The sequence below is a fragment of the Lampetra planeri genome, chromosome 16 (genome assembly GCF_965212315.1).
Source record: "Lampetra planeri chromosome 16, kcLamPlan1.2.h2, whole genome shotgun sequence".
Taxonomy (NCBI): Eukaryota; Metazoa; Chordata; class Hyperoartia; order Petromyzontiformes; family Petromyzontidae; genus Lampetra; species Lampetra planeri.
The window spans coordinates 2,246,217-2,273,272 of NC_136122.1; the positions used below are offsets into that span (position 1 = coordinate 2,246,217).

The 27,056-nt window shown below is 47.8% G+C and overlaps 1 protein-coding gene across 4 annotated transcripts in view; it reads right to left on the reverse strand.

Moving 5' to 3' along the window:
- Window positions 1-5,050: 5,050 nt before the first annotated feature.
- The window catches only part of LOC144722918 (leucine-rich repeat-containing protein 56-like), a 52,846-nt gene continuing 30,840 nt past the window's right edge, over window positions 5,051-27,056 (reverse strand). For 3 of the 4 annotated variants that reach the window (XM_078601337.1, XM_078601338.1, XM_078601336.1), the window contains 6 exons: window positions 14,108-14,172; window positions 11,367-11,584; window positions 9,908-10,113; window positions 9,475-9,681; window positions 6,917-7,145; window positions 5,051-6,190 (listed from right to left, as the gene is read on the reverse strand). In XM_078601337.1, the coding sequence (XP_078457463.1) occupies window positions 5,983-6,190; window positions 6,917-7,145; window positions 9,475-9,681; window positions 9,908-10,113; window positions 11,367-11,584; window positions 14,108-14,172 (1,133 nt within the window). In that variant the 3' untranslated portion in view covers window positions 5,051-5,982. Of the gene's footprint in view, window positions 6,191-6,916; window positions 7,146-9,474; window positions 9,682-9,907; window positions 10,114-11,366; window positions 11,585-14,107; window positions 14,173-27,056 lie in introns of those variants that run through there. The other variant, XM_078601339.1, reaches the window with a different exon arrangement.

Here is a 27,056-nt window from a genome sequence, read left to right on the forward strand (position 1 = left end):
GCTGCAAGTCTCCAACACCACTCTCCCATTGACATATTTAGTTGCTTCCTCTTAGTATCTTTCACGCGACGGTCAATGGTATAGTGTATAGCGGATTGTATAATAATAAATAGTATAAAATTGTAATGTTTAATACAATGTACAAAGTAATACATAGTATCGTAATTGTATAGTGAATATACAGCAGTGTGATATACAGTGGGGTGGGTAGAATAATACATAGTGTAATATTACAATGTATAGTCGAAGGTATAGGGTGGTGTATAGTAATACAGTATATAATTTAATGTAGGGTTTGTCTATGGCAGTATATAGTACGGTGTAGACTCGTGTGATGTAAGAGAATAAAGTTTAGCTGGAAGCATATTATATTTTTTGCGACATAGAATTGTAATGTATTACTTACTGTTAGTAGCTCAGCTTATTGGAGAGTATATTTAGTATACTGATGATACTATGTAGTTTATACTTTAGTTGTTTACGTGGTGGTTTAGTTACTGCAGCTACATGCTATTAACATTCCTTCCCTTTATTAATGCTTCCCCCTATCCCCTCCCTTTGATGCTGCTAATCCTGCATAATACACGGGCAAAACATGACTTTAAACCCCCCGCCAAACCTCCTATGCATTTCACAAGTAGTACTAATCGCATATCTGCATTTTCCATAAATATGCTAAAATTACTCTTGATATGCAAATTCCTTTGTCAAGGTGCTCTTCCTCCCCCCTCCCAGCTTAAATAGACACTCCAAGCCTGGAGTGTGTCATTCAGACTGTCTTATCGACAGACCTGTTCTTCACCTGAGGACGGCTGCTTGCGTTGTGGCCGAAAGGTCGTGAGAATGATTGTATTATGTTTTATTGTTTATTACTTTATTATTTCCATTCTACGTGACTTTACCGAAAGAACCAAGAAGATGAAGATGTTTCTTGTTCATGTTTTTGTTTTGTTGCGGTTGCACCCGAGTCAAGAGCAGTATGGCTCACAGGGTTATACCTAATAAATGAAACTGAACTGACACACACACACATCGACTTACACACACACACATAGCGACTGACACACACATCCACTTACACACACACACACACATGGGCTTACACAACAACAACTGCCATTTGCCACTAAATGGCGGTGATGTCACCACGACGCTTGTGCCAGGTTATGTGCACCTTGAGGCCACGTGAAGTGTCGAACGCCCGCTGGCAGGTCACGGGGTAGACCCTGGTGCCACGGGTCGACTGACTGGGATGACTGGCTGATCCACCACCTGTGCCTCCTACTGTTCCAATTTGCTGTGCTTTAGCCACCAGGCGCTCCGCTCGTTGTTGTGAGCGTCACTCCTCTGCCCTCCGTTGTTGTTGGTGGGCGACTGTCTCCAACTGCCCAGTAGCGTCCTTCACAAGCCTCCTCCACAGAGGCCGATCTTGACACCGCTGGTACCAGTCATCGGCAAGTCCTCTCAGCTCCACATCCTCCTGTACCACATCACTCCATCTCTTCTCCAACCCGTGCCGCGCCAATTTATCCCCCTCGATCTGGCTGAACAAAAGCTGTTTAGGCATGCGGTGACTAGGCATGCGGGCTACATGGCCCAGCCAATGCAGCCTTGCCTGCGGGAGCTCACCGATGGGACTTTGTCCAGATCTTTCAAGGATTTGTGAGCTGCTCACACAATCCAGCCTGGTTAAACCCAGGATGGATCGTAGGCAGGCCAGCCTAAATGTTTCCAACCGGTGAAGATGTGCCATTAGGGGGGTCCACATTCACAAGCGTAGAGAAGGGAGGGAATGACTGTGGCCGAGAAAACCTGAAGCTTCATGCGGAGCGACAGACCAGGTCGCTTCCACACAGCGTTACGCAACCGATGAAAAGATAATGCTGCTTGACTGATTCGGAGCAAGACCTCTACTGTCAAACCGGAGCCGGTCATAAGCACACTGCCCATATATGGGAAACTCTCCACTCTCTCCACAACTGCCCCATCACCAATTGGAAGCTGTGGGGGTGGAGTGGTCGATGGTACAAAATACCCAGGCAGGTGCTTAGTTTTGGTGGGGCTGATGGTAAGGCCCCACCTCTTAGTGGCAAGCTCCAGGCTCAGTAGCAGCGCCTCCAACTCCTCCTCTGAGTGAGCAACGATTACCAGATCGGCATGCATAATATGGTTGAGCAATAGGGAGCCATCCCTTGACCGCACCCGGGCATCGATCGGCCTCCCATTGTATCTGTACTAGATGAAAATTCCTCCGGTACAGCTATTGAAGGCTTCACGAACTACGTGGTCGAAATAGATGTTAAATAATGTGGGAGCCAGAGGACATCCCTGTCGCACCCAAAGGTGTACAGCGAATGGCTCCGACTCCCGGCCACGTAGTTTTACCCGGGCCCACTCACCATCATGAAGGTCCTTAATGATCGTGAGAAGAGGGTCAGGGACTCCGAAAGCACGAAGAACAACCCAGAGCCCAGGCCTACTGGTGGAATTCCCTACACATCTGCTGTAGCAGACGGACAGAAAATATGGCATCCATGCAGGACTGCCCTTTCCTGAAACCACATTGGGGCTCCGCAAGCCTCTCCTCAGCCTGCCTAGCAAGGCGATGTTGAATAATCACACACAGACAGACCAAAAAAATTACTTTTATATATAAGAAGAAAAGAAACAAGAATAGAAAGATCGTATATTTATTTTTCTGTTTGTTTTTAAACAATAAAATAGCACAGTATTTCTGGAATTACAAGGCATTGTGTTAACATTATTATGCCAAACCCCGACCAGACATTGCTTGTATTAGAATCAATATTGATGAAATTATACACTCCTAGAATGCCATACAGCTGATAATTTGGGTAAGAAATACCTTTATTTGTTTAATGTGGAGAGATGGACATCTGAAGGAGATATATTGTTTGCCTATTTATTTAGTTATAAATATTAAAAATGCTTCTGGGATTCAGATACTGATATGATACCTACAGGTATTGCACATCCCAACAGTAAATATGTGCAAGTATGGTCCACATGTCTGGCGAGTGCATTCGGGCCAGCATGTGGTGTCTTTGGGACTGGTGTAGTCTATGGGAATGTGGTGTCGTCCATGGGAATGTGGTATCATTTATGGGAGTGTGATGTCCGTGGGAATGTGATGTCCGTGGGAATGTGGTGTGCGTGGGAATGTGGTGTGCGTGGGAATGTGGTGTCCGTGGAAATGTGGTGTCCGTGGGAATGTGGTGTCCGTGGGAATGTGGTGTCCGTGGGAATGTGGTGTCGTCTATGGAAATGTAGTATCATCTATGGGAATGTGGTGTCATCTATGGGAATGTGGTGTCATCTATGGGAATGTGGTGTCATCTATGGGAATATTGTCGTCTATGTGAATGTGATGTCTTGGGGCCATGTTCTTAGTCATACTCTTAGTTCTTTCGGTAAAGTCACGTAGGTAAAAAATGAAATTAAAATTAATAAAAATAAAACAATAAAATCACGACGTTTCGGAGGCAACACAAGTCTCCGTCATCAGGTGGGACCGTCACAGCCAGATTTGCTGCATCAAGTGAGGGAGGGATTCAAGATGCAAGCTCTTAAGTACCAGTTAAGGGGGAGAGGAGAGGGGGGGAGGGGCTTATCAGAATGTGGTAGCCAATGAATGGAACGTATCGGGAGGGGGGGGCGGGGCTAAAGGAGGGACGGGGTACTCGTGGTCGTGGACGTGTTTGTGCGCAAGTCACTGTGGATGTACATAATAGAAAAGGAAATAAAATGCCCATGTTTATACCAGTGTTGGCTGACAATAAAGAGAGTACTGTTAAACGCTAGGGATTCATCTTCTTGGTTCTTTCGGTAAAGTCACTTAGAAGGGAAGTAATAAAATAATAATAAAAAATAAAACATAATAAAATAATTCTCACGTTTCGGCCACAACGCAAGCAGCCGTCCTCAGGTGAAAACCAGGTCTGTCGAGGCGACAGCGTCTGAATGAAACAGCACACGTGCTTGGAGCATATATATAAGCTGGGTTGCAAGGGGGGGAAAGGGCGCCTTGACAAAAGAATATGCATATCAAGAGGAATTTAGCATATTTATGGGAAATGCAGGTATGTGATTAGTACTACTGTAATAAAAGACTCGGACGCTTCTCTCTGTCCTGTGTCCTTTATTTGGGTTCGATCTCTTTTCCCTCACGGCACTCCCCTATATACTCTCTGCTCTGCAGCCCCAGGCTGCTGTCGCTCACGTAGCCCAACTCCCTCCTAGCAGACCCGCTGCTGTCTCGTCGCGCAGACCCCTGCTGCCCAACTCCTCCCTTGCAGACCCGCTGCTCTCTGCAGCCTCCTCGCTGCTCCTGCTGCCCGGGGGTCGGTCACCGTTGGCCGACGGTGCCGATCCTCGTGGCCCGGGTGTGTGGCGATCTCGCCACTCTCTCTCTCACCCTTCGCCCCGCGTGGCCTCACACTTTCCCAGTCTCCGATCACTCCCCACTGCTTCCGGTTACCCCCTTATAGACCTCTACCCTCTCCCCCACGTGACGTAACTCCTCCCCCCATGATGTCACTTCCGGGAGGTCGTTTACGCCCCCATTACACCACTGTAATAACAGCCATAGAGGGTTCACGTGGGGATTGGCTTGCCGGTCCTGCTTTGTAGCCAATAAGGGATGAGCCAGGGAGCATGGCCTCGGCGTGATCGCGGTGTGTTAGCAGGGGTGATTGGCCTGGCCAATCGGGGCCTCAGCTAATGGAGAGCCGGATCAGAGGCGTGGTCCCAGGATTGACAGGGAATCATCGGGAACGGTCAACGCTGTCTATAGATGATTGGCTGGGGGGTACCACGTGACGAAGGGATTAAGAGAGAGGGAGAGAGGACAGTCGTGAGCAGACTTGGGGACGACAAGAGCAAGAGTCACGCCCGTACGGGGCTCTGGGTGCCACGTGCGCGGTGGGGACTTGGCGAGAAGTCTGCCCTCTCTCCGTTGTCTGCCAGCAACGGGGAGTGTGTGTAAAGTGTAACTGTGGAAGTTGAAAATAAAAAGGACTGATTCCGGAAGCCGTCTCAAGGAGGTTTATTACACTACTTATGCCCGTGCATTATGCAGGATTAGCAGCATCAAAGGGAGGGGATATGGAAAATGCAGGTATGTGAATAGTACTACTTATGCCCGTGCATTATGCAGGATTAGTAGCATCAAAGGGAGGGGATAGGGGTAGCATTAATAAAGGGAAGGAGTATTAATAGTATGTAGCTGCAGTAACTAAAACCACCACGTAAACAACTAAAGTATAAACTACATAGTATCGCGAACACGATCAGAGACATGACGTTTCGTTTCCCCAATGTAACAGTCACCACAGCTGCAACTCAGTTTATAGACTCCAGGGTATTGCAAGTCAGGGATGACATCCTTCACAGATGGAATTAGATCACGGATTTTATGTACTGTACTGAATCGGACTTGGATCTTATGTTTGTTTAGAATTTTGGAGATCTTTTTGGTCACGCCTGCTATGTATGGTAACGTGATAGTTTTGATTGGAGTTTCAAGTGGCTGTTTCTGTATGGTGATGGTGGGAGAAACAGCTTGGCGGATGGTGCGTTCAGAGTATCCGTTCATCCTGAGGGCCCGATGTACATGTCTCAATTCACTGGCCAGGTGGTGTTGGTCAGAAATGCCATGAGCTCTGTGGTATAGCGTTTTGATGAGAGAATTCTTCAAATCTAGAAGCCATGTTCTTAGCTTGACTCTGACTTGGCCTCGAACACAGTTCAAGCTATTCATTTGCTTCCAAAGACACATGAGTGAGTGGCTTAGCCATGGCTTGGCTTCGGGTCAGCTCATGGAATCCCGAGCATGGCTGGGACCATGCTGAGAGCCAGTGGCTTTGAGCTGGCTCTCTTGAGCCAGAGCCAAGCCTGCACCAAGCCGAGACAATAGAACAAAGGTATTTGGTGTGTGTCTGTGTGTGCATCGTGCCAGCTTCCTCAATGCCCCGTCGGCAGCTGTGCCTTGCTGGGCAACAAGGGGGTGAGTCTTGCACCCCCCAGCCTGAACACGCGCTGCCCAGGTGGATGTGGGGGGTCGCCTGTACGCACACGAGCGTCTCCCCGTGACTCCTGTCCACCTCCTCGCACCACTGGTCGATGCGTTCCCCGTACAGCGGCAAGTGGGGTATAGACACTGGAAAGAGACCTGTGCTCAAGCACACACAAAGACAAAGATCCATGTCTACCTATCTAGACTGCTGAGGCAAGTTACTAGCGAACATCTATTAAGTTACACATGGCTGATGTCAGAATCAGAATATTCATTTATCCTGGAAGAATCTGATGAGCTATGAAGCTCTTTTTCATGGCTGATGGTGTATGTATGTTGAACTTCTTTTGCACCGTACGTAGCCAACTGTCCTAATCGGACGTGCGGATTAACATGGTTGTTTACGTTTGAATTTTAACCAAAATACCAAAGCAGAAAAAGCAGAAAACTGACCAAACAAGAACATAATAAAAACGGAGTGTAAAGTAAATTAAACCGTAAAATCCAGAAAACTTCACATGAAGCTAAACTGAAAAAACAACTGCAAGTCACGTAATGTATACATTGCAGACCTCAGAGCTGGGCTGGCTGAAGAAAAACTCTACATTTTGTATGAAGTTTGTGCTTTGTGATTGGGCTGAGACTTTCAACTACTTTGAGAACTTAGTTTAATCAGGGGTGATTGAATGGTGGACTCGCACGCAACATCACAGCAGTGCTAGTTCAGGACTCGGACACGAGCACCTGACATGTATTTCTAAAACAACTGAATATCACATGTTCTACCTCTTACACCTGAAGAATTCCTTTACACTTACTCCACACCTCACCCTGTGGTTACTGAACACTGCAATGTGGCTTTCTCAAGCAGTGCTCGCGAACCTGATAGTGTGCGTGCTGCGTGTTCCAGAGCCCACCAGGGTGAGCGGCTCCCCTGTATGCCTGGGCACAACGACGCCAAATTGCTTCGACGGTGGCGATGTTGATAGTGGCGACGTCGACGGTTGCAATGGCAGTGCCGATAGTGATTGTGGTTGCGGTGCTCTTGGGAAAGCCGTGCCAGCTTGAGTAGTTGATGTCACCCGGCACTTGTCAGAAACCGTCACCCGACCTACAGACACAATCCCAGCACCGAAAACGCAAGCCTGTGAGCCAGCATCTGGAGGTGTTGGTGAATCGTACAGGCATGAAGCCGTTTTGTGACACCCGCCAGCATGGGAAAGAGGTGCCTATAGGGGGCAGCAGATAAAATAGGTGTCCGACATACATGCCAAAAGGATTTTTATAACATGGGCTGGGTAACACACCATGAAAAGTAATTGGCTTCTGACCGAGAGTTATCTCAGTTGGTAGAGCAACAGGACTCCCAATCATCAAGAGGAACGATGCCAACCCCAGCTGCAAGCGATGATTAAATTCTTGCTTGTAACTTTCCTCAGCTAGCCTAGAATAGGCTATTGTGGGTTTTGAATGGAAACCTCGGTGGATGCCCACCACCGTCATGTGCAGCTTACAGATATCAAGCCGATGGTCAGTGGGCAGATCAGTTGCAGGGTAGGTCCTGGTTTCAAGAATTTGGGCCCGCGTTTGTTTCGTCGCTATATCGTACAGAAGATATTCTTGCTTGGACCCGGTGTACATCCATTATGTTGTGTGGATGCACCAATGCAGGAAGAGTGTGTTTATGATTACAAGCCCACGGGGTTGCACAGAAGTCTAGCAGCCTTATATCGTTATTAAGCTGATCTGGCTCAATAACAGGTGCGTGCTTCATGACCTACTTGGGCATTAAAGTCACCCAACAAGATGACTATCTCAAGGGGCCACTTTAGCCAAAACCTGGGATACAGTAGGTAATAGAAGGCATTTCACTCATCAGCCTTGCCTGCATTCCTTCAAACACACACAGACACAAATAGGGACATTGGGAGACAGATTACAGAGGCTCACAGACACGAATACACTCAGTTATGAAAATTCTTGTCACGAATGTTGATAGTATCCCTTGATTTCCTTGTTCTTAGTAAGATACACATAAACGAGGGATTGGGAATTTTCTCTCAGCTACAATGCATTCTCACCCACCCACCCGGATCCACAATGAATTTTTGGTTTGGTGTGCTTCGAAGATCGAGCAAGTTCAAAGTATGCTTTGAAATGAAAAATATTGTCACACCACGACCAGCATAACTACCACTCACACAGTCCAGTTGGAGCACGTGATAGCTCTCGCCCAGATGATTTTGCACATGGTTGGGGGACTGCATTATTGTAATTAATTGATAATCAATTCAAGTCTAGTATTGTTCTTTTTTTAGAATTAGAAAATATAAAGTTTTATTGTATTTTGTTTTCTGATCCACCTGGAAACCTCTTGCAACCCACCAATGGGTGCAGCTTCAACCCATCGGTGGGAATTCTACAAAGCTATGATGGAGGCCAGTCATCAATAAGCTGACCACTGCCAAAGGAACACACTGAGACCCAAGAGAGAACCACCTTTGGCATATCAAGGTGGCTGCAGGAGGTAGAAGGGTTATTAAACTGAGTGAGCATTACAGTTTAATAACCATTGCTACAGTCTACATCAAGGCCGTAATTATAATATATTGGGGGGGATACATATTCAAAAATGCTTAAAATGTCCCCCCCCCAATATATTGCTATAAAATAGATTTCTGTTTATATTATTGTGGTTATGGTTGTACTTTATTAATCCCTAATCTCTGCCATTTCATACAATGAAACAAGAAAAGGTAAAAAAAGAAAAAACAGCAATGTAATACAATACACTATTAGACATTATTGTAAACAATAAATAAAAAGTCCATCCTATGTGCTAGTGAATTTTTAAATATTTAAGGCAGGAAATTATTTTCAAATTTAGATTTTTTTTCTGGGGAGGCACCCCCAGACTCCCTGGATGATTTGGTCCCCCCCAATGTTGATTCCATGGCTACGGCCTTGGTCTACATTATAGACTGCCAGTACACTCACCGAGGTGAAGAACCAGGCTACAGTCTACATTATAAACTGCCACTACGCTCAGCGAGGTGAAGAACCAGGCTACAGTCTACATTATAGACTGCCAGTATATTCACCCAGCTTAATAACCATTGATACAGTCTATATAATAGACTGCCAGTACACTCACCAAACTTAATAAACAGGCTACAGTCTACATTATAGACTGCCAGTACAATCACTCCGATTTAGAACCAGGCTACAGTCTATATTCGTTTTATTATTATTTTAATTTCATTTGTATTCACTTTATTTTTATTATTTTCTATCTACGTGACTTTACCGAAAGAACAAAAAAATATGAATTCCTGCAGTCACGAAAGTTTTAAGTCAAAATGTAAGTACATACACACAGTAGACAGTGTATATTGAACACAAATATTATTGGCCCGTCTAGACATGCCAGCTGCGATGACCTGTGGCAGAAGGTGCGTTCTTGGCAACATCATTGGGGATGCTTGCGTCCCTGCTGGAGCTGCGCCGGGCCCCTGGCATATGGAGCGCCACGAGCTTGCGATTTGGTGGCAGCCGGGGATGCTGGTGAAGCGTGGGAGGGGAGGGGGACTTGGAGGTTCCCACAGAGACGCGGGCTGCCAAGGAAGATGTGGGGCTGGGATCAGAACCTGTAAAGGGCAAATTGGGGATCGATGGAGAATACAGAGATGGGAAGAGAGGGTACATACATTTTTGTCCAACACATTGAAAACAGACATTTCTTATATTAATTATCGATTAGTTTTCATTATTACACTTCTGCAAACTGTGCTTTTAGAACTCACAAAAATTGTCAGTATTTCGGCATTGCCAATAGAAATGCGTATGAACACAGTGACGCTGTTGAATGCACACCACCGAGAGGGCACAGGGGGGCTGGGGAGACGCCCCGATGAGAGCCGCCCTCCGAGACGCTGTCCCCTGAGACGCTGTCCCGCCGATCGCCCTCAGCCTCCCCAACGCTGCTTCTGTTGCTTCTGCTGCTGCTGCACTTCACGTCCCCACCGTACGTAATGCTCAGCACCTGGGGTTTGTGCTTCTGTGCAAATGTCTTCATGTTCCTGTGTGAGGCACGTGCAGCGGTGGTGAGGAGTGAAGAGTGCGGGGGGAGGGTGAAATGTGAGCGTGTGAATTAGGCATAAGTAGTATAAGTGTGTGTATGGGGGTTGATAATTATTTTGTATTCCGTTTTTATACATAATTCATGACAGAGCAACACCCTTGAAAAGTTGTGATGTCATCCTCGTGTCAATTTGAACGAATTTGTTCTGAATGTTTTAACAACCTCAATCCACTGTCATCTCCTTGTACACCACACAAAAGCTGGCGTTATACACGCTCTCGTGCACTCAGCCCATCTTCTCTGGAATGCCATAACCTATACGTTTCTGCAGGCTCCCTTTCTCTTTTTACAAAATACACACTTTTTAGGGATCGACATACAAATCTAAACACACTCCATATATTCCTGGGTCTTCTCTATTAGTTGTCTGCATTTCACATGAATCACCACAACCCCTCCCTATTTAAACCAACAATGGTTTTCCCTTAAGTGCACGTGTATCTGCTTTCGTATTGTATTCAGCAAAATTCTGGTAAACACCTTTAAAATGTTGACTTAAAGCTTTCGTGACTTCAGGAATTCATATTCTTTGGGTCTTTGGATAAAGTCACGTAGATAGGTTCAAAGAAAATAACAAAACAATAACAAAAAACCACGACGTTTCGATCGCAACACAAGCGTTTGCCATCAGAAAGAGGCCCCTATTCCTGACCGCTTGTGTTGCGAACGAAACGTCATAGTTTTTGTTATTTTCTTTGAACATATCTACCTGACTTTACCGAAAGACCCAAAGAATATCTAGAACTTCCTGTATTTCTGAACATGTGCTAACCACTGCCCTCCATAATGTGTACATGTATACATAAATGTTATTGGTGCACTTTTATCTCTGCTCGGGATTTAATAGCATTACTACAAATAAATCACTGCGTGGGGTGTTGGTATCAGCCCTAAGGAGACAGGCAGGTAGTAGGTATGCCTGGCAGTGCCCTCCTCACATGCTGCATGAGATTCACTGCCCTAAGTGATCTTTCGCCTCAACCGTATTTAATTCCGATCCCAGTGCAACTAGGGCGGTGGGGGTGAAGGTGCTGTAGAATGTGAGCATATGGGCACATTGGACATTGTTTATGCGAGCGTTAAAACACTCTATTGCGTACATTATAGTGCACCAGGGGGAGGCCTGTGTGCCACATGCTGCATATGCAGTGTGATGCAATTACTGTTGCAGTGCAGAGCGACCAAAACTACCTGCTGTATTCCTCCCTCCAAGCACTCAGTGCCAGCAGCACATCCTGCTCAAGCTCAAACGTGCAGAGTGGTGAGGGTGGGCTGTCGGGGGGGTCCGGGGTGTGGCAGAGAGCTGGGAGGGCCCCTGCCATCGTGACCGAGTCGCCGGAGCTGCAGGTTCCATCCCGAGAGGGTGGCTCCGCCGTTTCTTGTTTGAACGCAGCCTCCGAGCTGGTTGTCTGACAGCACGGTGTGCCGCACGCTTGTGTTATAATTATTACTACTATGCCTGTTCACCCACGAAATCCTCACTGAGTCTCAAGACTCTGCAGGTCACAGTAGGAGGCGATGTTGCTGTATTCCACTTGAGTAAGTTGCAGGTAATTTTTTAGCATTGGGATGTTTTGTGTTGGTTCACCAAAGTTAAAAAATCCTTCCGGTGGCAAGCATATTCCAGTGCTTGCAGGTTGCCTGCTGCAAAATTTTGCACAGTGCAGGGCACTTCCTCAAGCAGTGTGCAGACCAAGAGATGTTGCATGGTCAGCATTTTGCTGCAGTTGCAGCTCTGGTTTTGGCCAATGCCAGTTGCATTGTTTCGTTGTTTAGCTGTGGGAGGAAACCAGATAACCTATGCAGAACAGGGGAAAACATACAAACTCCACCCAGAAAGATGCTCGAGTGGGGAATCTAGCTCAAGACCTTCTTGCTGTGAGGCACAAGTGTTACCAATGCCCCACCCTGCCATCCAAAGCAGTCGTTGTAGGCAGTCTATAAAGTACCGGGAGCTATGAGCTCAACCCATGCTGGTGGTCTACACATGGTAGTCGTGATGTAAGTTAGTTATGAATGATAGCTATAACTCCCAGTTCACCCAGGATAGTCATGCTTTTTACTTAAAATGCTCTTGAGCCAATATTTACTCTAAAATATGACATCAAATTACCTCTTAAAGGATGAGCATTTATCAGGCGCTTCAATGCCCCAGCGTCTCAAAAACACCTTACACCTCAGTCATTCCAATGCACAATGGTAGTTTTTGTTATTTTTAACCTGATGACAGCTGTCCCTGTATGGCACAAGGTAACACAGGGCCAGCCTGAAAGTGAGCATTAGCCTGTCAGTCAGGGGAAATTGGTTATTACAATTAAGTACCTCACAGCAACAATTTAAATTTCTGACTTGGCCACCTTTCTGTGTGGCATTTGTTCTTCCCTTGTTCTGCGTTTCCTCCAGGTTCTCCGGTTTCCTCCCATAGCTAAACACATACAATGTAACCGGTATCTATGAGAGACACCTTGTGCAAGTATTAAGATGATAATTAAAAATAAGAAAAGGCATTATCCTTTCTGGCAATAATGCAGGTGTGAAGATGTGCAAACACCAATTAAGACACCTATTACAAGGCATAAAATCTACTTTGACCACGCATAAAATGTAAAACATGCCAACAAATACACCAAAACCTTACCTATTGCAAGGGTTCCACGATTGAAAATCACAGCAATCAGAAAATACGAGATCCGCAAACTCAACGGCAAATGGGAAAACTAGGGTTTGGTTCCCAGTACGTAACCCGAACATGAGACAGTAATAAATGTTCACGTAATGTATCAATATTCTCTTTCGTATTATATATAACGTGTACAGTAAATGTATAGAATGCTAAATATTAATGTAGCATACTGTACTGTACACATAAACCTGAAAATAAAGATAAGGTTAATGACATGTATAGTAAATATGCAGTTTAAAAAAATAACAAACTGAAAGTAGTTTGATTTACTATAAATGATGATGGTGTGTATTCTTCCGTGGGAGAATCATTGTGAGCAGTGTACAGTACTTCTTTACGATGTGTACTGTATAGGAATCTTGCGGTCAAAGCCACATATGGTCGAGTCACGGGCGCAATCGGCCAACTGTACCTCAAATTTGGAGCGAATGATCAAATTCGCGATGGGAAAACCCACAATGAGGCAAGGTTTTGGTGTATCCTTTGCTAATGTATTTGTAGTGTAACAGCACCGGCTGTTGGACAACAGCGGCAACTGTGGTGGACAGATAGTACACACGTCGGTGAGCGTGGGCGCGGGTGTGTTGGCAGAGCGGAGGAACTAGGGCAAGGGCACAGAGGACCCCATCTGGAGGTTCCTGGAACCTGTAAGCGGGTTTGAGAAGGGAGGCGCGGTCAGGGCAGAGCCAGGCAGCGCTGGTAGCATAAAAGGAGCCGAGAGCGAAAGCTTGAGGCTGCCCGTTCTGGGAGTGGACTCATCTCGTCATTGCTGTCGTCTCGTCGCCGTCGTCGCTAATCATCTCCGCTAGATATTGCGTTATGAAGGATAGTAGTTGGCTATCTCAGTCAGCACCGTCAGTGTTAGACAGCTAGTGTTGTGTACAGGCTAGGCTAAGCTACTGTGGAGAGTGGACAAGACCATAAAAGTTGTTAATAAAGAAGGTGCCTCCTAGAAACTATGTCTCTGAATCGTTGACACTACATATGCATTCTATTTTTTTGAATTTCAATGTTACTAATATTGACCAAAAATTCCACTGCTAAAACAATACCTGCAGCTGACTCAATCACACATAGCACACAGCAACATTTCCCCGACTATGAAAATGTGGCAGGACACTCCTGAGAAAAAGTCTTGAGACTCGAGGCTTTCCTGGATAAACAAGCATCACAATAACAATAATAAAGATACACTGCATGGAGCTTGAAACTGTGTGTGGGTGTGTGGGTGCACGTGGGAGTTTCATACATTGAGCTTATTTCGCCGTGCTCTGAGGGCCTTCACAGGATTACCACAGATGACGCCGCTGCCTCCTGAAAATAAAAACATTAACACACATACATTAAAATTATTGTGTGAGCACTCAATTCCACAATTTTACATTTTCATGTGTGTATCATGACATTGATAAGGGGTACAGGTACCATTATTTACAATGGCAATGATATTCATGAAATATGTGCATTTCATCTTTTACCGTATCACTCTGAGTGCACCCAATCTCGTCGGAGGGTCAAGCTAAGGAGAGTCAAGCCTGGTTAGTGTCTGAATTGGTGACTCATATGTATGTGTAGTGTAATAGCGCCTGCTGGTAGACAGCAGCGGCGACTGTGGTGGACAGACAGTACACACGCCGGTGAGCTGTGCACGGGTGTGTTGGCAGGGCGGAGGAACTGGGGCAAGGGTCACGGAGGACCCTGTCTGGAAGAACCTGGAACCTGCTAGTGGGTTCCAGAAGGGAGGGGCGGCCAGGGCGGAGCCAGGCCACGCTGGGTAAGATAAAAGGAGCCGAGAGCGGGAGCTCAAGGCTGCCGGTTCTGGGATTTGATTCGTCTCGGCGTTGCTGTCGTCTCGTCGCTGTCATCGCTGCCGTCTTCGCTTGATATTGCGCTGCCAGATAGTAGTTGCCTGTCTCAATCAGCACCGTCAGTGTTAAACGACTAGTGTTGTGTATAGGCTAGGCTAAGCAACTATAGAGAGTGTGTGGATGAGACCGTGAATGTTCTAAATAAAAGGTACCTCCTACAAACCTCATCTTGGAATCACTCACAAGACACATGCATGTATGTTAAACTTCGATTTAAAGCTTTCGTGACTGCAGGGATTCATCTTCTTGGTTCTTTCGGTAAAGTCACGTAGAAGGGAAGTAATAAAATAATAAAAATAAAACATAATAAAACAATTCTCACGACGTTTCGGCCACAACGCAAGCAGCCGTCCTCAGGCGAAGAATGAGAACATTATCAAGCTAGGAGCTTATATAGGTGTAGCGAGGAGGAGCGCCTTAACAAAAGAATGTGCATATGAAGAGGAATTTAGCATACCAATGGGCAATGAGTAGGAGGTGGGTGGAGGGGTTTCAAAGTCCCATTATGCCCATGCATTATGCAGGATCAACAGCACCACGGGGGGGCGCAAGGAACAGCGTTAATAAAGGAAAAGAATGTTAATGATATGTAGCTGCATTTACCAAACAACCACGTAGAAAACCAAAGTAAAAACTACATAAAAAACTAAAATATAAACTGATACTTACTATACTCTACAATAAGCTGAGTTACTAACAACAAATAATAAATTACAATTCTACGTCGTAAGAAGTATATAATATACTTCCATCTAAACTTTATTCTCTTAGCATATACAGTACTATATACTGCCATAGATAAACCCAACATTAAATTATATACTGTATTGCTGTAAACCACCCTATACTTTATACATTTTAATATAACACTATGTATTATTCAACTCACCCTAATGTGTATCGAAATGGTTTATTACGTCCTTCCAATGATTGCTAAGCCTGAATCCATCTTCTCGGTTAAAATTGTCTCTGTGTTTGTATATGTGGATCGCCTCATGAACGAATCTCTCATGATAGCCAGATGGCTTGCAGAGAACCTCCGTCTTGGAGAAGTCAATGTCATGTGTTTAATCAGGATTTTGGAGATCTTTTTTGTGACCCCAGCAATGTAGCCAAGCTCTTAAGGCTAATGGTTACTCCGACTACACAATCCGCAAAGCCATCACTCCAACCATCAAGAAAGATCCTGTTGAGGAGCCTTTCAAGACCATCACCTTACCCTACATTGCTGGGGTCACAAAAAAGATCTCCAAAATCCTGATTAAACACAAGATCCAGGTCCGATTCAACACAGTACATAAAATCCGTGATCTGGTACCGTCTGTAAAAGATGTGATTCCAGACATACAGTACCCTGGCGTCTACAAACTAAGTTGCCTCTGTGGTAGCAGTTACATTGGGGAAACCAAACGACACGTCTCAGACCGCATTCGTGAACATAAAGCTGATCTAAAACACGGTAGGACAAACACCTCAGCCGTGGCAGACCACTGTTACAACTCAGTGGGCTCACATGACATTGACTTCTCCAAGACGGAGGTTCTCTGCAAGCCATCTGGCTATCATGAGAGATTCGTTCATGAGGCGATCCACATATACAAACACAGAGACAATTTTAACCGAGAAGATGGATTCAGGCTTAGCAATCATTGGAAGGACGTAATAAACCATTTCGATACACATTAGGGTGAGTTGAATAATACATAGTGTTATATTAAAATGTATAAAGTATAGGGTGGTTTACAGCAATACAGTATATAATTTAATGTTGGGTTTATCTATGGCAGTATATAGTACTGTATATGCTAAGAGAATAAAGTTTAGATGGAAGTATATTATATACTTCTTACGACGTAGAATTGTAATTTATTATTTGTTGTTAGTAACTCAGCTTATTGTAGAGTATAGTAAGTATCAGTTTATATTTTAGTTTTTTATGTAGTTTTTACTTTGGTTTTCTACGTGGTTGTTTGGTAAATGCAGCTACATATCATTAACATTCCTTTCCTTTATTAACGCTGTTCCTTGCGCCCCCCCGTGGTGCTGTTGATCCTGCATAATGCATGGGCATAATGGGACTTTGAAACCCCTCCGCCCACCTCCTACTCATTGCCCATTGGTATGCTAAATTCCTCTTCATATGCACATTCTTTTGTTAAGGCGCTCCTCCTCGCTACACCTATATAAGCTCCTAGCTTGATAATGTTCTCATTCTTCGCCTGAGGACGGCTGCTTGCGTTGTGGCCGAAACGTCGTGAGAATTGTTTTATTATGTTTTATTTTTATTATTTTATTACTTCCCTTCTACGTGACTTTACCGAAAGAACCAAGAAGATATGTTAAACTTCTTTCACACCGTACATAGAAAACCGTGCTAATCGGAGGTGCGGACTCCAGTGCACATCAGGTGTTGTGGCTGCGAGGCCTGAGCGGTGCTAGGAGATGTCAGTGCAGCAAAGTGGATGCGGTCCACAGATAGATTTGATCCCTATTGAGTCTGTGGATTGGATTTATCCATGTATATCTTTGCAAAATATCCCTTTTTATGAGTGCAGTTTATCCAGGAATTTTAGTTTTACCCAGAAGCCGAACACTCTTTAATGGACGGTAGGAGACAGCAGCCTTCTCGCGGATCACCAGTTAAGTGTTTTCCTGTTACCGTACACATATCTAATACCATCATTTCGGCTCATTAAGGGCCAGAAACTGATCGGACGATGTCTTTGAGTGTAATAACTAAATATTGAAGATCTCTCAAGACCTACATGTGATTTTCTGGCCAAGAACCGACGATAACATTTCTTTGGCATTGCCTTACAGGAGATGTACATTGAGGACAGGAAGAGGATGGCAAGTTCCAGAATAAATGGATACTGTATATCCTCTTCAGCACCGTAGTCGTGAGGAATATCAGGCTCTCCGATCTTACATTTACATGCAAATTACATCTCTAGCCCCGCCCACTTACCCTTGGGTTGCACCCATCTCAAACCTATATAACCTCTTGTTGCAGCAGCTCTCCCGCTATATTTCTCCTGCCTCAGCAGTTTGCCTGCTGTATTTTTTAGCCTGAAGACGATTGCTCGTGTTGTGATCGAAACGTCGTGATTTTTTTTTTATCTGAAAGACCCAAAGAGTATATATATCCTTGTTTTGCAGTCTACCACCCTAAACATGGCTTCACCACCTTCATCAGGCAAGGCTTAAAAAGGACTATGCTTTCAAGTCCACTACAAGGGATGGCAACATCATCAATAACCATCACAGCTGGTCATGTGATAATAATCAGTGTATATGTATATCAGCCCCCATATAAGGAATGGCCATGACCACCTCTGCCGACAGCACAAGACAAATTCTTTATATACGCCTCTAAACACCCAAGCACATTTCACAAAGCCCGATGGAAAAAGCATGATAATCCAGACTTATGCTTCTTCTCAAAGGACAAAAGTGGACGGCCACTTATTGCTTCATGAACAATTACAGGCAATCATCTGAAAAGCAAAAAGATTGACAGACAAGCACATTTCATTACTAATCCTGGGCATAACCTCTACAACCACGGCCGTGTTGGGACTTTCAGTAGGCCAACTGGCCCGGCTACAAAAACGAAATCTTATTAAAGAAACTGGAGCCAAAGTGTAAAAAAATGGGATAGATTAATTAAAATTCAACATGCCACGATGATAAATAGAAACAGAGAGTGTAAATTAAATCTGGTGACCAAGATAAGGTCACTGCACTGTTGGAGTCCCTGAACTCTGCATGAAGAAAACGTTGGGAAGATGTCAGATTTGGACGTCACTCACTCTAGTTGTAAAGCCTGGAACCTAGGTGCCTCAATACCAACAGAGCACAGATTGCCAAAAACCACAGCGAATGCCCTGGCTTCCCACATGCTACCCTCTTCAAAGGCACCAATGTACGAGCTCATCAAACAAGCTGTCCGGAAACAACTCGCCATCGCTTTGAGCCAACTTACCGCAAATAACAGCTCTAACAAGATCATACGTTGTCACTAAAGTGTAAATGGCCCTCAGAGCCACACAATACAGCACGGCACTGGGATATGATGATCTGTATCCTGATTTCCTAAGGAACCTGGAACTATATGGACAACAATGGCATTGCAAACCTCATCACTGTCATGCACAAGACGGGCAAAATTCTGAAAGTAAAACAGCAAGCCAATGTCACCGCCATTCTTAAACCCAGAACGCCGCAAGACTCACCCTCCAGGTACACGCCAATATTCGTATTGCCTTCCACCTCCAAGCTGATGGAACGTGCCATGCTTGCCAGATCCTCATCTGCCATTATCGACCCCCAACTGCCTCCCAAACAAAATGGATATCGAACTGCCCGTAGCTGCTGCGAACAGATCGTTACCTTCACCACCCTCATAGAAGCTGGTTTCCAGCATCAACAGAAAACCGGCAAATAAATAATTGACCTCTCTGCTGACTATGGCACCGATGTGTCATAGCCTGCTACTGAAGATGACTAATGAACAATGGCCTCCTTCAGGGTTCGTTACTCGTACCAAGTTCATATATGCAGATGATGTAGCCCGTACTGCACACGGTACAAACCTTGTGAACATCGCACCTCTGATTAGCACGGTTGGCAACGTACGGTGCAAGAGAAGTTCAACATACATACATTCCAAGTACTCTAACAGCTGATTTCATGTTATTTGAGGAATATATCTGCCACTGGAGACTCTGACCAAATCCCTAGAAAACCACTACAAACGCTTTCCACCTGCCCAATCAGGCAGCAAAAGCTACCCTTCATGTATCCTTCTGCGGTATCCCAGTGCACTATGACCCCACTCCAAAATATCTAGGGGTTATCATGGATAAAAGCCTGACCGTCAAGCTCCACATAAAGCAGATCGGTGAAAAACCAAATCAAGAATTTGCCCTGCCATAGAAACTTGACCTGGGGCACTTCAGCTGAGGTGCTGTTAACCGCTGCCCTCTCACCGATCTATGCCGTGGTAATAGTATTCCACTTCAGCTCCATCTGGGAGCTTATATACAAAACTGCTAGATGCATAAATAACACAATGCACACAATAACCGGAATACTGAAATTGACAACAATCCCCTGATTCCTTGTTATAGCGAACATTCTACAACCAAATATCCACAGAGACATGAAAACTGCAAAGGAGTTTCCACGTTTTATTGCCAACAATAACCTACGAATTAATCAAGACCTAAACAATGCACCTCAGTAATGACTCAAGTCCCAATCCCCCTTCCGGGATTGTAATGTCACCATTCTAGAATATAACCCAGATACAGAAGAATGCTGGCAAACAGAGTGGAACAATGCAGATATCCAGAATAAATACATCATTGGAAACCCAAACTTCACATCTCCTGGCTTTGACATTCTGCGAAGACACGAATGTACCATCAAACGCATCATAACGTCAACAGGCGAATGTGCACATCTTCATTAATATAAAACTCAAGACAAGCCACAGGAGTATGATTGTAGCCATGCAACCCAAACTATTGACAATATATTTAACCACTGTAGTCTGCGCTTCCGGAACAGAGAAATATAAAATTACAATCTTCTTGTTGAATCCCTCTCGTGGATAGCAGACCTCGATATTTAGCCCCTTGAACATATAGCCATAGGAAATAATAGAATTGAATTAATGTAGAACTTTCCTGAAAAAGGCTTGAGGGTCAGTGCATCTGTCATGGATATGTAATAAAAGACTTGACCACGATCTCTGGCTCAGTGTCCTTTATTTGGTCCGTACTGTATTACCCACACGGCTGTCTCCTCTTTGCTCAGTCCCCACAGTACTGACTCCGATGTCTCTCTCTTCTCCACCAGCAGCCCCTCTGTTGGCCTCTGGCGCTCCTGTAGCCCCCACAGCAGCTCCGCTGCTGTTACTCACTCTCAGCCCCCCTGGCTGTATCGCTGCTGCTCTTCTCCCTCTTGCTTACTCCGCAGCGCTGACAGCCTCGTGCTGTCTCTCTCTCTCTTCGTCGCTCCTGCGACTCTCTGCAGCCACACCGCTGCCTCTAACACACAGCCTTCCTGGCTGTACTCTCCGCAGCTTCTCACCACCCTTTAGCTCCCTGCTATTCTCCGGGGTTGGCTCCCGCTGGCCAACGGTGCCCCCTCCTCACGTTCGCCCGCGCGGCCCCACTCTTTTCCATTCACACCCCGACTGACTTCTCTTTCCGGTTTACCCACTTAAGGACCCCAACCTTTCACCCACGTCACCTGGCTCCACCTCCCCGTGACGTCACATCCGGAAGGTCGCTCACGCCCGCATTACACCACCCTCCCCCGTAGAAAAAACCCAGCCGACCTCGGCTGAACAATACCAAAGCGTAATGCGGTGAACCGACCTTCCGCGCTAAAGGACACCAAGCATGCAATATAACAACAGAACAATAACAACAAGTAACATCACGGACGTACAGAAAGCATGCAATAAATACAAGGGTAAGAACAAGAACAACAACACAACATACAATCAACGAAACGTAAGTGATTTAGAGGGTGTGCGGGTCGCCGGCCCGTCCCGGACGGTCGGCGGCCCGCTCGCAGAACGGGAACGCGATGGAACTCGATGAATGACAGGGGGTAATTCTCCTGTTGCGGTTGGAAGTCCACCAACGTCCCGTGTTCCCGAAGAATCAGTCTTGGCCGTGTCCTTTGAATGTGCCTGCGGCGGGGTCGGAAGGGCTGCAGGGCTCGAAGGTCTCGCAGACCTGGCAGGCGCCCTCCGAGCAGGGCCCCTCGTCCCCCTCGGTGTCACGGCCGATCTGTCTGGAACAGGTACGACAGGCGCTCGAGCAAGATCAGTGGACGCAGGCAGGGGAGAGTCGGCAGCAACAGACCCCGGCAAGGCAACATTGGGAGATGACGCATCACGTAGGGGAGCAACATATGGTTTCAACCGCGACGTATGAACAAACCAACGGCGAGAACCAATCTGAACGCGCGCCGACTGTGGATTGGGAACCTCAATGAGGCGCACAGGACCATGCCAAGGTTTGTGCAATTTAGGAGAGGTCCCCGGCCGCACCTGCGGGCAATGGAGCCAGGCCAGGTCACCAACCTTCCAGGGGCACTCCCCCTCGGACCGCCGAGCATACCGCTCGTTCCGGGCCTGGGCTTTGGCCGTAGCTACGCGGGCATTTTCACGCGCCTCCGTGACCCGGCGAACCGTGTCCTGAATGTATTCAGGAAGTGGTTTACGAGGTCCCTTCACCCCAGTACCCAATTGCACATCCACCGGAGGCACGTTTTCCCGACCATACATAAGGTAAAACGGCGAATACCCTGTAGCCGCATGAGGCGTCATCCTGTACGCCGAAAGCACTCCGGGGATGTGCAGATCCCAATCTGATTGCTGTTCACTCACAGTATGGCAAAGCATGGCAGACAATGTCCTGTTCAGCCGCTCGACCATACCATCCGTCTGCGGATGGTATGGGGATGTCCGTATTTTCTTAGTCCCAAGGCCCGCGCACACTTCCGCCAATAATTTAGAAGAGAAATTTCGGCCCTGGTCCGTGAGGAGTCTCTCAGGCGCCCCCTTGTCCATAATATACCCAAACAAAAAGGCGTCGGTGATGGCTGCGGCCGACTGATCGGGCAACGGCCAGGCCATCGGCCAACGGGAGAGATACTCAACCCCTACCAGCAAATATTTATTTCCCCTCGCCGATGGCGGGAAGGGTCCTAATATGTCCAGTGCCACCAATTCATTGACTCGAGACACCTGAATCGACTGGAGAGGCGGCACGTAAGGATGTTTAGGCGGCTTACGTCGGGCGCACTCAGGGCACGCGCGCACGTGCCCTACGACATCTGTCGCCATGCCGTGCCAAAAATAATGACGTTGCAACGTCAACAAAGTCTTCTGCACCCCTAAATGTAAGAGTGTCTCACAATGGAGAGTCCTAATCAACTCGAATCGCAAGGACGTCGGTACCACCACACGCCAGCTTTCCTGGACCCCTTCTCGCCACATAAGCAGACCATCTCGGAGAGCGGTTCGCGGCCCCACAGCCGAACTCGGACTCCCATTGTCCCTCGTAGACCGCTTCCGCATGGACAACAACGACTCATCCATCATCTGTTCCCGAATCCAGACAGACCGCGGCAGATTCAAAACCCCGTCAGTCGGTCCCGGTTCCATCGGAGTATCCGACTTCTCGACGGCCAACGTAAGCGGCTGAGGGGGGTTCAGAATCGGCGAACACCTATGCGTCCCCGACTCACATTTGCAAGGGGCTCGCCGCGGTAATCTGGAAAGTGCGTCAGCGTTCGCATGGCGCACCCCCTTCCGATGTTGAATTTGGAAGGAAAATTCCTGTAGCGTGTCCAACCAACGTGCCCACTGTCCGGATGGCTGGTCCATTTTAAGTGCATATTGCAAGGCCGCATGATCCGTTCGCACAACAAAGGAACGACCGTAAAGGTACGGTCGAAATTGCCGTAGGAAAAAAACAACCGCCAAAAGTTCTCTACGAGTGACACAGTAGCGAGTTTCCGCAGGAGACAAGACTCGGCTACCATACGCCACGACGCGCTCTACACCCCCTTTAGATTGTGATAACACCGCCCCAATACCTGTGTCACTCGCGTCCGTATCAAGAATGAATGGGCGATCAAAATCGGGATAATCCAATGTTGGGGCCGTTGCCAATAGATCACGCAGACTCCGAAAGGCCGCCTCTTCCGGCTGTCCCCAAACAAACTTCCGTCCTTTACCCATAAGGAGATGCAAGGGCCTCGCAATCGTCGCAAACCCCGGCACAAATCTTCGATAATACGAGGCAAATCCCAAAAACCGCCGAACATCCCCCACGGTGGCCGGAGTCGGCCAATCCCGGACGCACGCCGTCTTTTCCGGATCCGTGGACACCCCCTCAGCACTCACAATGTGCCCCAGATAACGGACGGACCGTTGCAGTAGGTGGCATTTCTTTGGTTTAAATTTTAAATTCGCAGAGCGCATCCTCGTGAACACTGTCTCCAGCCGTGTTAAATGTTCCTCAAATGTGCGGCTGAAGACAATGATATCGTCCAAATATATAAGACACGTCTCCCACTGCAACCCCGTCAAAACGAGCTCCATCAATCTTTGAAATGTGGCAGGGGCCGCATTCAATCCCATCGGGAGGCAGTTAAATTGAAATAACCCCTGCGGCGTACGGAAAGCGGTTTTCTCCCGTGAGGACTCGTCAAGGGGGAGCTGCCAAAATCCCGAAGAGAGGTCCAGTGTGGAAAAGAACTTAGCCCCCGACAATGCGTCAAGGGAGTCGTCCATACGCGGCAGGGGGTACGCATCTGCCACCAATATCTTATTCAATTTCCGGAAATCAACACAAAATCGCAAGTTGCCATCCTTTTTCTTAACCAAGACCACAGGAGCTGTTAGATAGCGATATGATGTCCGCAGCCAACATGCCTTCTACTGCCCCCCGAATGTGTTCTCGCTCCGCAGGACTCATCCGATGCGAATTTAATCGAATAGGGGCAACGTCGCCCGTCTCAATGTGATGGGAAAGCAACGATGTGCGGCCCAGATCCAAATCATCGGAGCTGAACACATCCGAATACGTCAACAACAATTTACGCAGCGCATCACGTTGCTCCACGGACAGGGAAGAATTTTCGTCACATAAGTTAGCAATCCAACGATTATCCGAACCCCTCGGCTCGGAAACACCAGCGACCACTCCCCGGCTATGCGGACAATCGTGCGTCGCAAACGCCGTAGTGGCATGTGCCACAACCGTACCGGCCGGAACACGGATGTTTTCCACCCCCGCGTTAAGCACCTGTAAAAACGGTAATTGATCCGGCCGGACAATGGTCTGTGCCCCAACTAACGCCAATCCTGTTGTTATCGTGGCGGATGGCGACAACAAGACCCCTACTGCTCCCAGACGATTAGGCAGGGGCTTCCGATACCGCAAGGGTATAAGCATCTGTGAACCAGGTGGGATGTCCACAGATGCGACGGACAGCGCCTGCACCTGTACGGCCGAAGCAGGTCGCCCCCAGGGCGACGGCAGAAACGATATTTGACGGCCACCCGGCAATTCAATACAATTCTCATTGATTTTGATCAAAATGGGCATTTTAGCCAAAAAATCGGTGCCTAATAAGCAAGGAACCGCCAAAGATCTTGATATTAACACAACACCCGAAGCCGACACATCCCCAATAGAAATCTTAGCATCCACCTGGCCCACGATACCCATGCTACCCCCATTCGCAGCGACGCACGACCCATAAACCGGGCGCACAGCCCCCGGCGGGACGCCCAACAGATGGAAAATGACATCCGATATAATAGTCGCAGACGCTCCGGAGTCGACCAAAATGCGCACGTCCACCCCTTGTATAGACCCCGGTACAGTGGACGAACCCGTAGCGGCCGCGACAACTCTCCGTGCCAATTTGCGCCACTGCGTCACCGAGCGACAAGGCCCCGTCGATGGCCTATCATGAATAACAACAATAGGGTCGCGCAACGAAGGTGATGGGTGAGGTGCAAAGCCTTGCCGGGTGTCTGGTGTGTGCCGACATGCCTGTTTCGGAGGGTCTTTGGGCGGCTTGTCCGGTACTGAAACCTCCCGCTGCGGCGGACCCGGGAAGCGGGCCCAGCAATCCTTGGCGTAATGGCCCCTACGGCCGCAGCGGAAGCAATCGGCATCGTTGCGCCGAAGCGCAGGCCTTGCATTCCGACGGCCCCGTTCCGATGGCGTAGCGCGCGGCCCCGGGCCTCCGCGTCCCGACCATGGAGAGGAGGCGGCCGTCAGCTCCCGAGGACCCCGCTCATCCGGCACATAGACCGCCTTTGTGGGGTCCCACCCCATCGCGCCTCCTTCCTTGACGGGCCCACCCGTCCATGCCGCCACTTGCTTCCAGCGACGGAGATTAAACTGCGCATCCAGACACTTTGCTGCCGCCCGGGAAGTGAGCTTCTCATGCCCACACACAGGCATGGGGATCCCCAGATCCCGAGACAGCTCCAGCATTTTGCCTAATATGAGAGGCTCGAGCAGGTCCTGTGGCGTCTCCGGATAAGCTGCCATGGCCAGCTCCAGCACCGCACCTCTGAACGCCACGGGCGATTCCTCGGGTGCTCGTTGTCGTTGAGCGAATCGCCGATGCGCATCGTCAGGTGGCTCATAAGCGTCGGCCATTTCTTCAAAAACTCCGCGTAAAGTCTTCTTCTTATCGGCCGTTATGGAACGAAAAAATCGAACCGATTCGTCGTCCAGTAGAGTCGGCAACACTTCCAAGGCCTCAGCATCGGTCCATCTTGCTGAACGTACCGCCGCCAAGAATCGGCAGGCGAAAGCGCTCCAATCGCCCCCGATGGAGAATTCCTTAACTGTGGTGAGGTGGCGACTCCGACTCCTCTTCACGTTCTCTTCAATTGTTGGTTGTTCTGGAGGCAAATTCAAAAAGGCGTCGGCCCGCGGCGTGTCCAAGATGGCGGTTTGGCGCCGCGGGACGCGCAAGATGGCGGCTTCTTGCCGCGTGGCTAATGGCGGCGGCAGGGCAGGCAACGTGGCGGCCCGTGGAGCACCTTCAGCTTCCTCCGTCGTCCTCGGCGTGACAAGTTGACATAGCTGCGCCAGGACGTCCTTGAGTGCCTCCAGTTGCACCGCCATCTGTTGCCATCTCTGATCAGCGTCCGATGATGTTGACGGCCCCGCCATCGCGCCGACATCTTCCACACCCATCCCCATGCTCGCTTCAGCAGAGCTCTCCTCCACCACCCCAGCAGGATCCATGGTTGGAGGGAATTCGTCGTCGTCGGACGATGAAGCTGATGCTGGCGGCGGAGTAATCTTCTTCCTCACTTGCTTCGACATGCCGATTCACTTCTGGCACCAGTGTAATAAAAGACTTGACCACGATCTCTGGCTCAGTGTCCTTTATTTGGTCCGTACTGTATTACCCACACGGCTGTCTCCTCTTTGCTCAGTCCCCACAGTACTGACTCCGATGTCTCTCTCTTCTCCACCAGCAGCCCCTCTGTTGGCCTCTGTCGCTCCTGTAGCCCCCACAGCAGCTCCGCTGCTGTTACTCACTCTCAGCCCCCCTGGCTGTATCGCTGCTGCTCTTCTCCCTCTTGCTTACTCCGCAGCGCTGACAGCCTCGTGCTGTCTCTCTCTCTCTCTCTCTTCGTCGCTCCTGCGACTCTCTGCAGCCACACCGCTGCCTCTAACACACAGCCTTCCTGGCTGTACTCTCCGCAGCTTCTCACCACCCTTTAGCTCCCTGCTATTCTCCGGGGTTGGCTCCCGCTGG